Here is a 13080-nt window from a genome sequence, read left to right on the forward strand (position 1 = left end):
ATAAAGTTTAAAAAAAAGTCTTATTTGTTCACTGTGGTTTGCAAGGAGGAATCAAGTACCGAAGCCAATAGTACTGAGGCATTTGTGCTCATGTCAACAGAGAAAAGGATTCTTATGTTCTCGGATGATGTGACAAATAAGAAGGCAGAGACCTACAGAAAGGGCAACCTACAGTATGTCCTCTAATAAATGGTATCGTTTTCGATTTTCTCAGCTCAGCTTTTTCGTTTGTTCAGCAGATCTTGCGCATGGTCCACATGACGTCACTTGACTGCACTGAATTGCCAGCGTTTCCTTTCCTGTACACTAGGGGGCAGTCGTCTATTTAATCGCACCTTTCTCCGCCATTAAACTTCAAGGGAACCCGAGCAAGAGAGAAGGTCGCCACCGAAATGGCTGCCCGCTACATCATAAGGGGGTCTGTGTTAGGCATGCAATGTCTGGCCCGATGCATAAACGAAAGCATGTTTCAGAGAATAATTGGCGTCCCACTGGTTTCTGTTGTGGGAAATATTCAAAGTCGAGGCATTCGTCAAGGTGAGTGCGTGACGAGTACATTAGCCGATTGTGTTAGCTAGCTAAGCTACACTTTTTTCCCCCCTCTCCCTTAGCCTTAGGCTAGGCTAATATATATAGCACAACTGCTGGGAAATTTAAGCTTGACGTACGAAATGTGTCACCTGGCATGAAATTGCTAATGAAAACATAAGTGCTTCTTCATTGATTCATACTCCTACCGATACCTTACTGTTATTTGCTGTTATTAACGGACGGGCCAGCAGTGTGAGAGTTAACCGCGTCACCTACTATTTTATTGTAGGTTTCTTGAATTGTTCGTATAATTTAAAAAAAAAAAAAAAAAAAAAAAAAAAAAAAAACCTTTGGCGCCTTAGTCCGCGGTGTCTCGCGATGGCGGCACGTGGTCCGTAAATTGGAGGGAGGGGAAAAAAAAAAAAAGCGGCGCGTGTCCAGCGCGCGCTCGTGTAGTACAGTCACAGTGTAGACTTCACGAGCGCGGGCTGAATGATGATTAAATGATTCCTTTATATTTTTAAGGAAAGATTAAGGCTTAAACTGTCACATTTCCTGTAGTAAACAGGCTCCTACAGACACAGACCAAATACTAGTCCTGACTGGTAACCGTGGCGTGTGGCGTGTACATTTAATTATTTAAAACCTTGTGGCCAAGTCATTTTTCAGTGTTATAAACTTCTAAAAATACGTCTTATTCCTTTGAGAGATTTACTTTTTTTTTTTCTTGCTTTTGTAGTTGTCGAGAAAAAGGAGGGCAATACAACAACGGTAGGTGTATGTAATTTCTGCATATGATGAATGAAGCAGCATGCCATGATGCTTTGTTTTTGTCCAGCATTTCTGTTTTGTGCCGCCTTCTGCATTTCAATTGAGCAGCTATTGCAGTAGATACTGTAGTAGTTAAGGGCAGGTATTGTTGATGATTCCCCCCTGAGCAGTGTGCTTAACCTGAATTGCACAAAATATATGAACTGTATAGATTCCACTAATAATGATATCATGTGCAGATTGAGGGAATTTCCGTGCAGAAGCAGGAATGGGTAGAGCCACCTAATCCAGAAGGACAGTGTCCCATCTGCCGATGGAACCTGAAACACAAGTACAATTATGAGGTGAGATCGATTCTGTGCTGCTGCACCAATTCTTGCAGCATTACTACACCATCAGTCAATTGGTCAGTTATCAATAAGTTCTCTAATGCATGGTTGTAGAGGCTATGCTTCTGGAATAGGGCATGATGCAGTGTACACCCTGTTCTGGACTGTAGTACATCACAGGACTTTTGCATACACACACAAGACAGTTTTGATCACCACTTTAGCCGAAATACATCTTTGCACTGTGGGAGGAAACTGGAGCCCTGAGAGCCTGCAGACTCTCCGTAGACTGAGTTATTCAAACCCATGTCTGAAGCCACAGCCCAGAAGCTGTGAGGCAGCAGCGCTATTGCTTCGCAATTGTGCTGCCGTACAATATCCATAACGCTTCATTCTACGACACGTCTATAGCTGAGTTTGGCAAGTGCAGTAGTTCTGTGTATCTGCTGCAGTTAGACGTGGTTCCTGTTTCAGCAAGGGTGTTTTACTAGTACGCTTTGTCCAATTGTAATGGTCCCTTACACTTGGAGTTAATGAAAGGATGACATTATAGAATCCTCCATCAGGCCAAGCCTATAGTGCAGTTAAGGTTAACCTTGAAAATAGAAGTATGTGCAGTGACACCTGGGACTTGACAGCAGTTAGTACACCTCACCCACGCCTGCTCTGAATGGCCCCTCCTAACATAAGACCAGCTTTTGCTTTTTTTCCTGCTATGCCTTTGGCTTGAAAAATTTAAATTGAGGGTGGAGCATAGCCATTCAGTCCCATAAGAGGTGTAAAAGATTTGGAAGTTTGCTTTGTTTCCCACAGTCTAATGCTAAACAGACAGATCCGTTGCTCTCTATTGGTCTGATTTTCTCATCTGGGGCCAGATCACTTCCCTGCCAAGCTGTTGGGAAACTTGGCTACATTGCCTCTTTGGACAGAAATGTTTGGGGGAGGAGGGGTGTGTTGAAAAGAAATCTGTGAACAATGAGATAAGTGCTGGACTTCACTTTGTTTTACTTTGTTTTGCAAACATGACGCGAAACTTTCCTCTGATTTTATTCATTTAGCAGACGCTTTCTTCAAAGCGACGTACATCTCAGCAAAAATACAATTTGTGCATTACGTTGAGAGAGACATTGCTGCGGGCATGTGATTAAGTAAACCTAGTTTGTTAGTTTCCATTTGATACACCAATGTTTATCGCTCAAGTAGGTGCATAAAACGCAGGATAGATGAATCCTGATAACCTCCTACCAAAAATTTTTTTAAAGAATAAGGTACACAAACGCATACAGCGCCAGAGTAGCGGCTGTGTAAAGGCCTTATGAAGTTACGGTGCATGAATATTTACACCACACATGAGCTGGAGAGATCTTGGGTGAAATGGGTCTGGAAAAGGTGAGTTTTCAGACCCTTCTTGAATGGAGACAGAGTTTCTGCAGTTCTGAGTGAGAGGGGAAGGTCATTACACCACAACGGAGCCAGAACCGAGAACCTCCATGCTTTATCGTTTGTGTGGAGGACCACCAATCGACCAGTTAAAGAACCAGTCAAACCTTGTCGCTTTATTTTACAATAGGATATTAAAAGATTTGGTCAAGTAAAATGAATTTAAAGTTTTTCTCCATTCCTCCTCCTCCATTTCACTGTCATGTTGTTGTGTGCTTGCAGGATGTCCTCTTGCTCAGCCAGTTCATACGCTCAGATGGCGGTATGCTCCCTCGCCGGGTAACGGGGCTTTGTGCTGAGGAACACAACAAGATTGCCATCTGTGTGAAGATGGCCCACCGTGCAGGTGAGGATCCCAGATGGAGAGACAAGGATGGCAGCCTGCACCAGGGCCTGCTCTGTGACACTACAGTAATAGGCAATGTTTTCATGGTGTAGGTCTCCTCCCTGACCACAAACCACCACTGCCAGAGGGTCATGTTCCAAAAAGCAAGCCGGTGCTCAACAGGTGAGTCGCTTGTTACCTGTTTATATGCTCTCACCTCAAGAAGTTCTGGTACGATGTGTTCATTTTTATTAGCAATTTCGTGCCAGGTGACACATTTCGTACGTCAAGCTTTTTAAATTTCCCCAGTTGTGCTATATTAGGGAATGAAAAAGATATCCTGGCAATTTTTCTATGCTGTGTGCTTAAAGCTGATAAAATCATTTGCTCAGTCACCTTTGCTCTTGTGCAGATACCTGACCCGGTGGTCCACAGACTCTGTGAAGCCCATCCTTAAGAAGGGACTGAAGTGGTGCAAAGTTCGCATGCCTGTGGGTGACCCGTGTCTAAAGAACAACACACGATACAGCCTGAAGCCACTTTACACCAAGCACTGAGGCCCCTCGCTCCCGCCCACCCCCCCAAGACCAGCGTCACTGACAGACTGGCAGCAGGTTAACCACCACCAGTCCAGTCACTTCATATTATATTTATTACTATAAAAGCTGGAATGAAGCTTATTCAATCCTGTTGATGCCCCTGGAGACTGGAAATTACATGCGCTGCAACCCGGTGCGGCATGGCCTCTGGGATGGAGTGGGTCAGTACTGCATTGTTACAGTATTGGTGTTATGAGACACCAGCTCTGCCAAGTCCCCGTTTTGTAAATAAAACATGTGATTTCAATTTTCAGCCATATGTTGTTTGCAGTGGCGGCATTGGTAATTTTGGGTCCAATTTCAAAATTTCGTGGGCCCCCTACTCTGCATGCATGCCAAATACATCCAATATCAGCTTATTATTAAAAGTTTTTCTTTTTTAAAACATTTAATTGTAGGCCAACTGTACAATAAATTGTAAGAATATGGCTCACTTTTTTTAATGCTCATCACTATGTAACAATTACTTGGGTTTCTTCAATGTAGAAAATATTTTAAATGAAGTATGGGAACCAGGGACACTTGGTGTCTTGCTAAATAGTAATATGAGCAAAAATAAGCTAATTTTTATAATTATTTCCCTTTAATCTTGAGACTTTAATGCTGAAAAATATGCATTGCAGGAACAATGCCATGTGTACTGAAAAATCTTGAAGTACAGTTTTTGTAAAAAAAATTTCAGTCTAGGCATGCACTATGTATAGGGTAGAATTTTCCAAAGTTCTTTTCAGGCTGTGGGTTTGCAAAAGGCAGCTACAAGTTGCTGACTGCATGAATATCACAGTGTGGCAACATGGCAGCAGGGCAGAATCATCAAAACTTTTATAGTTAAATTTATAGCATGATTATAAGCAACTGAAAGATATGCATTTGAATTTAGTTTGAATATTCCCTTAATTTTAACAAGTAGCAACTACATGAAGGGTGACACAATATGCAGGAACTTGACATTCTTGCATAAATCAGAGAACATCGATAAAGATTTATAGGAGGAGGAAAGTTTCAAAAAGTCACTGAACATCAGATTGATTCTGCAATGTCCAGTTCATGGCTAGCTGCCGTGTTCCCGTTTGCTGCAACATAACGTGTTTCATTTTTTGTGTTGCAGTATATGCACGTTGAGACTTCAGTTTTGTATGAACAAAAATGTATTTATTACTTGAAATACATTACACTTGTTACATTGTTACTGAGCTAAATTTACTTCAGGGAGACTGCCCTGGAAGTAAACAGTACATTATAAATGGGTGTTTCAAGTTATACATTAGAGTGAGGCTCAGGATTGTGGATGTGCATTATATCAGTTGATGGCCAAACTTGGCATTTTTGGAATTAATGTTTTGTGTTATCAATACAACATTGTCAATGAGCAGAAAATGAAAAGAGGAGCTAAGTGGGAATGGTTATAATTGGCTGATCAGTTTTCAGCTGACCTTGGCTGTAGACCTTATGGGTTCTGGTTATATTGAACCCATTTGCTCTGGGTGTGGCTCCATTGTACAAGCTCTTCGGCTCTCATTGGCTCACGGACAGCATCCAAATCCATGTGATGTGAGAACTGAATCCTGGCCAGAGAATCAGGTTTCTGCAAATTCCCTTCCTTGTCAGAAGCTGGATTGAGCCACTCTTCCTTGAGTGGCAATGAAGTGTTCACACCAAATACACCCAGCTTGGTGATCAACTGAACCTCTCAGACTCAACTACCTGAGCTGCACATTTTTGTGTTTCTTATAAATAACATTTAGGGTATATTGGGTGCATTTTTGGGCATTTTCATAACATGAAGGGAAGGTAGTGGTTCTTCATTCCATCTCCCATGTAAATGTATCCATGCTGAGGCGTCATGGGCACATGGAAGAAGGTTAGGCCAAGCCAGAGTAAACTGCGTAGGACAGAAATGCTTCCTCTCTCAAACTGCAGACTCCACGATCCTGTCAGCAAAAGTACATTCACAAGACCACCAGAAGAGAGATCAGATTAGCCTGCAATAAAAAACAGATGCCTTTATCTTTATGGCTAATAGGGGTTCATAACCCTGCCATTAAAAAGAAAGAGAGTGGTTGTCCAGACTTATTGTTGGGATTAGGAGCTGCATACCAGCTGTCACCTGCCAGGTGTGCTTGAGCTGTCCAAGGCTGGCCAGACAGTGTAGCTAGCACAATATAAAATACAATATGCTGAACTCTAAAATACAGCTCACAACTAGTTCCATATTTTGGTTTCTTCCATTGATATTCTCCCAACACTAAGTGAGAAGCTTCCAAGTTTTTTGATGTAAACTCCATCTGCCCCTTTTTGGCAATAGTCAGACTGAGGAACAGGCCAGAATTGTGACTTTGCCACAGCCAGCTCATTTACACAACCTCTCACACCCAGAAGAAATGTATCCACACATCTTTCCTTGGGGAAGAGTAGAGGAAAAAAGGAGAGAAATGTATGCTATTTTCTTGCTTGCATTCAAGTTGAGAGGATTTCCTGGTGAACCTGTACAAATGGGTTGCAAATGGAGCATTTCATGAGTCTTTCTTGTTACACTTAAATCTATTTCATGCTTTATGTGAGCTGCATCAGTATGGTGCACAATTGCAAGTGGCATAATGGGAAATACAGAAATATTCATCATTATTTACATGCAGGCTGTTGGACAAAAAGGACCCACTATACACCACTGGCCAAAACCGTAGGCCCTTCTGACAGTTTAGTTATAAATTTGTGTTGCTACACTTTCCAGTCCAAGCAGACATAATGCTATTGTGCAGTTAATAAGTTTTGTAGTAAGACATCTGGGTGAGTCACTTAAAAGTGTTGATGTGCGTTAGTGTGTTTCCAGTGCAGGGTTGTCCAGAGTACCGTCTGACTTATGTCAGTACAACTACAGCAGTGCCTGTCCTGGGTCTGTTGTGGAGGGGGCACGGAGGGGCATTCATCACCCTTGTTTAGCGTGACTCTTTTCAGTCTGTCACCTTTCGCGATTGGATGGGGCTTAGCTGTGAAGATCTAGTCTAGACAGCTGTGAATGCTAGGCACTCAAGAAGAAACAGATGTGTGCTGTAAATTACATTGTGTGAGAAAGCCATTTTCTGGCAGCCCACCCCTGAATATATTCACCAGCTGCAAATAAAAATCAATCCGAATGTAGCTTTTATAGTCACATGCCAACACTGCAAGGAGCCAATCACAGCACCACATATTTGACATACGAAGATGCCGCAGTATCTCAGATGCTGACATTGTGACATATTGCAATAGGCAAATGCATTAATTCCAGTGACGAGAGGTTATGGAAGTTCACACTTGCCACAGGCGTACGTGCTGAAATACACATCGCAAGCCGTAATGACTAAAACAACTGATAAAACTGACAAACGGCAGCTTTAAAAGTATTTGCCATATCTGCTACATTCTGGTTTCCCCAAGGATATTCCCAGGGACAATATTTACATTTAAATTTATTCACTGAGCAGATATTTTACCTTTGGGTGTGTCCTCACTTAAGTTGTCAAGGAAATCAATTGAGGGGTTCAGGTCAGCAGTCTCTAGAATGGTCTTCTTCTTCAGGTGCTGAGGCTCGGAGAAGTGTAGGTAACTGCTCAGCTTCCTGGCCTCCGACTCGGAGAGTCCTGCGGTAGAGACAGAATGAGGCATCGCTCTCAAATGGGTACGTGTGTGTGTGTGTGTGTGTGTGTGTGTGTGTGTAAGAATACAGACTAGGTTCCTAATACATGACTGTGAAAAGGAGCAGCGAGAGGAAACTCACTCTAGTTACAAGGGGGACACTGCGGAGCGTACCTTCAAAGCAGCGGTTAACCTGCACTCTCCCACTGGGGGTCTTTATGAACGCACCGCGTGGGACCACAGACACCTCTCGGTCTATGTTGAAGACCGTGGCCGCCAGTCTCGTCTCTTCCGTCATTTTAACCTGCATCCCAAAGCAGCAGCAGCACAGTAGTAAGATGACATTCTGCACATTGGCTTCCAGCTGCAGAAAGCACAACGGTTTCTGGAGGACCTCTCTACACAGTCGGTCACTATTCGGTCACCAGCAACACTGCACTTACAGTGATCTCTTCCACAACGGCCTCGTCCCCTTCGTCTAGCCCGCGGGTCTCTGTGTGCTCGTACTCGTAGGAAGGGTCCCCCTTGAAGTGCTCCTTGAGCAGTGATACCTCAGCAAGCTGGGCCTCTGTAACCGGCGGGAGCAAGTGCCAATCCACACAATTAAAGCTGGAGAGGGAGTGTGATTAAGGGTTTAAAAAAATTAGAACCCTGAACATTACAGAGGCCTAAATGCACCGCCACAATCCTACTACTGGAAGTATGTCTCGCTTTAGCACAAAGACCTGCAGGTAATAGTGGGCATGAAGTCCAATACTCATAATAACTCACAGAGGAGAGCAGTGGGTGTCCACATTATATGGCCTCTGTGATTGTTTCTTACCTGTAGAGTGTTTTCCTGTTCCTCATTTCATCCTCAGTAATTCCATGGGCTATAAAATAGTCGCTTCGGAGCCCTAAAATTTTACCCCAAAAGAGAACGCGGCTGAACTTGTAGTTTCTTTTAAGGATGAGCAGGGATGTCTGCAAGGCTGCCCTCTGCTCACAACTCAGAGTCAAACCACAACCAGAAACAAGGTCAAGAGAATAGCGCAAGCTGTCAGAATCCATTGTACTGAGCTACACCCGATAAGTAACTTCTCCGCAGGGAATGTTTAGCTTTAGTGCTGAGAAAGATGACTTTCGGCAGCAGTCAGCACCAGCCTAATAGCTTTCTTCACGGGTTGCTAATGTAAACAATGCGTTGCCATGGTGTTCGATGCGCTCTGGAGCGTGGATGGGCCGTTTGCCGAACGTGTCAGGCACAATAGCGACGCCACTTGGTGGAAACCGGTGTTACACCGGAGCGCCGCTCTGTATGGAGGCGGGCATCGGGGAGCCGGTCAGTCCTGGAGCTGTAAATGCTGCCGATCACCTTTATATTTACACCGAGCAAATGTGAAGCAGAAGAATGGTAAACAAGAAACAAAAATTCTCAGGTTATACATCGTCTCCAACAAGTTAAAGAAACAAATAATGCCAATTACGTACAGAGTTGCAACCGGCCCCGATTTAATATTGTAACGGCACTGAGAGGAGCCAGCATAGTTCAATAAATAGATAGTCTTGTGCCCTGTTCTGATTGGGTGTTGTATTGCTTATGCTCAGTTTGCCACAAGAGGAATTCTGGGGAGTTCAAGGGGTGACCTTCCAACCGTTGTGTGGTGTATGGGGGCTTAGAGTGATAGAGTGTTGGTTGTAAGCTAGTGATCTGGAATGAGTTTAAAGTTCTGTTGATTTCATTTAGAAGTCAGTGTGGTTGTCCCTTGGAAGGGTGCAGGTGTTACATATTCTCAAAACCAGGTTACCCCCCCCACCATCTTGTGATGGCTTTCTTCACTTGTGAGATCTTTAGCACCTCTTTGCCCTCCCACTATCCCCACCACTATCGTAGTGTACTTGTTGAGAGGTGCACAGAACTAGGAGCCTTTGATTTTTGTGGTTTGGCATTTCTGCTTTGGTCACAATGTTTCTCGCTTGGTCTGTAACTCCTTACACTTTATTTGGAGCAATCCGTTAGACACACCACCCAGTAGGAGTATAGTCTCTCCAGAAGGACGGGAGAAGCACTGCTTAAGATAAGCAACTGTGGAATCCAGACTGAGACCACAGGACCGTCACGACATCAGCGGTAGCTGCTCTCCGTATATCTATGTTATTACACTTTTATTGATTGCATAGATAATAAAGCAAAGACCGGTGCTGGAAACGGGATTTTGCCAGTTCAGCGAGTAAACTCTTCTATTGTCAAAAGACACGTCCACAACAACCCCGTCTTATCAGCACTGTAAATTCGCTCTGCAGTCATATTCTGTTGCATGACTAACTTCTTACATTTTACAAGAACTTCTCTAGCAGACATTTCAACTGCACTTTTCTGTTCACCAGAAACATGGGGTTTCGAAATGTAATATCATATAATATATTACATGTATATAATATATACATCACATAATGATAACATGTAGTACTAGTAGTAGTACCACCACCACCACCAGGGGTGTGGGGGGTTTGGGGGGTGCCTGCTGTGTAGCAGGTCTGGGGTTCAAGCCTTGCTTGGGGTGCCTTGGGATGGACTGGCATCCTGTGTCCTGTCCTGTGTCCCCTCTCCCTTTGGCCTTGTGCCCTGTGTTGCTGGGTAAGGCTCCAGCTCACCGCAACCCCACTTAGGACAAGCAGTTGTTGATGATGGATGGATAATAATAATAATAATAATAATACTGCTCATTGACTTTGGTTGTGTTGGGTCATTTTGAATGATTCTGATTAGTGTTAAACAGAGTCAAGTTATATTGATAAAGCTGGAACTCTAGGATCTTTTTAGACTCGTCCACTGCTGGAAAGTTCTATTTCCTCCCTCAGGCCCATATACAACCATAATTTAACACATCAACTGCCACACAGCTAGACATACAAAGTAGTCATGACATGCTATCAACGTGTTAGGTGTAGATGGCATGTGATATATATTATATACACGTTATATATTACATGCCATTACATTCCAGGGTGGCACAGTGAGTAGCGCTGCTGTCTCACAGCGCCTGGGTGGTGCAAGAGAACGTGGGTTCGACCCCTGCTCAGTCTGTGTGGAGTTTGTGTGTTCTCCCTGTGTCTGTGTGGGTTTCCTCCCACAGCCCAAAGACATGCTGTTCAGGTCCCCCCATAGTGTATGAGTGACATGGAGAGAGTGTGTTTCACTGATGGATGGGTGGATGAGTGACCTGTTGTATGTAGTGTCTCTAGCAGTGTAAATCACCTTGGTGAATAAGGTGTGTAGGCTAGTAATGCTACATAATATCAATTGTAAGTTGCTTTGGAGAAAAGTGTCTGCTAAATAAATAAATGTAGAATGTTGAATCAACACAGAGAATTGAAAATAAAGGCAACTGCCATCTCAATGTGTGTTAAACATGTACACACAGTGAAATTCACCAAATGTACAGAGCTTCTCTCCTTCGCTTTCACATATACAGTACTTCTCATAATTTCCATCTTTAACGATGTCATACACATCTTCCTGCCTAAGCAGGTTTTTGCTACTTTGCAATTTTCTTTATACATTTCAGCCCTCGTGCAAAAGCAGGACCGATCGTGGCCGCAGCCATTGCTCCTGTTTCTGCTTCAGCTCAGTTTTGACTGTACCCTTATCAAGCCGCATCCTTTCAGCATGGAAACAGGAGAGAGACAGAAAAACAGTGAAATGGACGGGTTCCATGCCAGCACAACTGCGAGTGTGCATTATCAATGTTTTGGAACACTGAGATTTAGTCAGGCATTCCAGCTATCAATCATTGCCTTTCACTTTTATCACAATTCCACATGGAACCCTACTTTGGGTTCCAAGAATTTTGGAACCTCTGCTTCCTGACCTATAGCATTCCATTATACAATGCTGGAAGATGTTAGTGGTTCGTTCAAGTGTGCTTTACTCTGGGCAGTCAGTCTGTCCTGGGTTACTGGTTAGTGACCTGGTATTTCTTTAAACGGTAGCGTTGCCTGGGAATCAGACGCATCTTGAATGTTCATACCCAGCTCAACCTCTCTAGAAAAAATATCATCAGCTCACTCAGCCAATTTTCATTATTCCTCAGCAAAGGGCACCAATCGAAAGCGTTGCTTTGACTAGATGAGCTGACAATGCTGTCATTGTGTACTGAGGTGGATTGTGCACGACGTACTCTAGCGCCAAGGCAAGGCAACGGAAGTGCTCAGTCACATCACAAAGTGAGACTGAACATGAGAGCACGAGGAAATCGTCATTTCTGGATTCTGACTGACTGGCACAGGGTTCGGTGGAAATTCACTGCCTTAGAGATCCATCAGTTTCTAGTCTGACTTTAAAGAACCTGCCAAGAAAACTCACCTCTGACCCCCTTGGATTCTTTTACTTTAGTGGTTTGTATTTATTCAGGGTGGAAAGTATATATCAACAATAAGAATGTAGAGGGCCAAAAGTTCAACCATTATATACCCTAGATGAACTAATATGCTTGAGGACAAATGTCCCTACCATGAGCAAAGACTTGCGTTATTCCTGATAGTCCTCCCTATTATTCCTCTATATTCTCAAGCTGTAATCCTTACAATTGCAGAACAGGGAAATTAATACTTAGTCTGTGTTCTCTGCTGAGCCCTGGAGACTTTAGAGAGATCTCTATTCCCTTATTCTTTTACAGCAGGAAAATTAATATTGTGAAACCCTCATCCCTACAATGGGGAAGTTAATACTTGGTGACCGCAGCCTTGCCCTGCAGATACTGTCACTACATTTCAGAGGCAACATACATTAAAGCCACTTAAGGGAGAAGACCGAGTGGGTGACTGTTCTGTTTGTTCTTATGCTGCATGAGACAAAGATCCCATGAAAGAAGAGATTCTCCAGAGCAGCCAGATCTCGTCAGAAACATTTTGTGCATTCAGACGCTAAGGCAGGAGGGGGGGAATAAATCATGGCTATTGATGGTGTTAACTAAGGACTTGAAGTGAGGTTCTCAAACATAAACACACACAAACATCAGTAAGTTCATTTTCACACCACCTCTGCCAAATACCACTGCTCCGTCTGACACACAAAGACACAAACACACCCACGCGCTGCACATGCAAAGCGCCGTCCTGCAAGTAATAATGGCGTATCCCCCCAGTCTTTGTCCTGCCCTTTGACCTCCGCTCGCATCAATAAAAGCTTTACCTTCTGGTCTGGCAGTGACAGCGTGGCACGCAAACCACAGTATGTGTCGCTCTCTCCTTGCCAGCATCCCAGAGGCTTCCCAGAACCTGAGCGCTCACCTTTCCGACACTGTGCAGTGTAACGTGTTTTATGGCTTCTAGGTATTAGGAACAATTGCAGTTGGCAGAGTTACTTTTACTGCGCAGTTGCTGGGTGTGTTGGATGAGATGCGTTGCTGATAAGAGCAGTTTAAGTGCGGCGATCATGACAGCAAGACACACACACAACTGCAAGCCGGAGTGTGGAAAAATGCTGGCT

General features: G+C 43.7%; 2 protein-coding genes across 2 annotated transcripts; one reads left to right on the plus strand and one right to left on the minus strand.

Annotated features, from left to right (window-relative positions):
- Nucleotides 1–347: 347 nt before the first annotated feature.
- mrps18a (mitochondrial ribosomal protein S18A) lies at nt 348–4479 on the plus strand. Its single transcript, XM_018743800.2, has 6 exons — nt 348–537; nt 1271–1302; nt 1542–1646; nt 3294–3417; nt 3510–3579; nt 3809–4479. The coding sequence occupies exons 1-6, from the start codon at nt 393–395 to the stop codon at nt 3951–3953; spliced, it is 621 nt and encodes a 206-aa protein (XP_018599316.1). The 5' UTR covers nt 348–392; the 3' UTR covers nt 3954–4479.
- A 29-nt stretch (nt 4480–4508) lies between these two features.
- On the minus strand, nt 4509–9976 carry rsph9 (radial spoke head component 9). Its single transcript, XM_018743799.2, has 5 exons — nt 8434–9976; nt 8054–8219; nt 7785–7914; nt 7469–7615; nt 4509–5926 (listed from the first exon to the last, which is right to left on the minus strand). Exons 1-5 carry the CDS (start codon nt 8658–8660, stop codon nt 5769–5771), a joined length of 828 nt encoding a protein of 275 aa, XP_018599315.1. The 5' UTR covers nt 8661–9976; the 3' UTR covers nt 4509–5768.
- Between the last annotated feature and the right edge of the window lie 3104 nt (nt 9977–13080).

The sequence above is a fragment of the Scleropages formosus genome, chromosome 1 (assembly GCF_900964775.1).
Source record: "Scleropages formosus chromosome 1, fSclFor1.1, whole genome shotgun sequence".
Classification (NCBI taxonomy): domain Eukaryota; kingdom Metazoa; phylum Chordata; class Actinopteri; order Osteoglossiformes; family Osteoglossidae; genus Scleropages; species Scleropages formosus.

Coding starts and splice junctions, on each gene's coding strand:
- rsph9 (XM_018743799.2), bottom strand. CDS start 8,660: ATGGATTCTGACAGCTTGCGCTATTCTCTTGACCTTGTTTCTGGTTGT. Junction 7,915..8,053: donor CCGTTGTGGAAGAGATCACT/GTAAGTGCAGTG, acceptor TTTGGGATGCAG/GTTAAAATGACGGAAGAGAC. Junction 5,927..7,468: donor AAGTGAGGACACACCCAAAG/GTAAAATATCTG, acceptor TTTTGCTGACAG/GATCGTGGAGTCTGCAGTTT.
- mrps18a (XM_018743800.2), top strand. CDS start 393: ATGGCTGCCCGCTACATCATAAGGGGGTCTGTGTTAGGCATGCAATGT. Junction 1,303..1,541: donor AGGAGGGCAATACAACAACG/GTAGGTGTATGT, acceptor TATCATGTGCAG/ATTGAGGGAATTTCCGTGCA. Junction 3,418..3,509: donor GAAGATGGCCCACCGTGCAG/GTGAGGATCCCA, acceptor TTCATGGTGTAG/GTCTCCTCCCTGACCACAAA.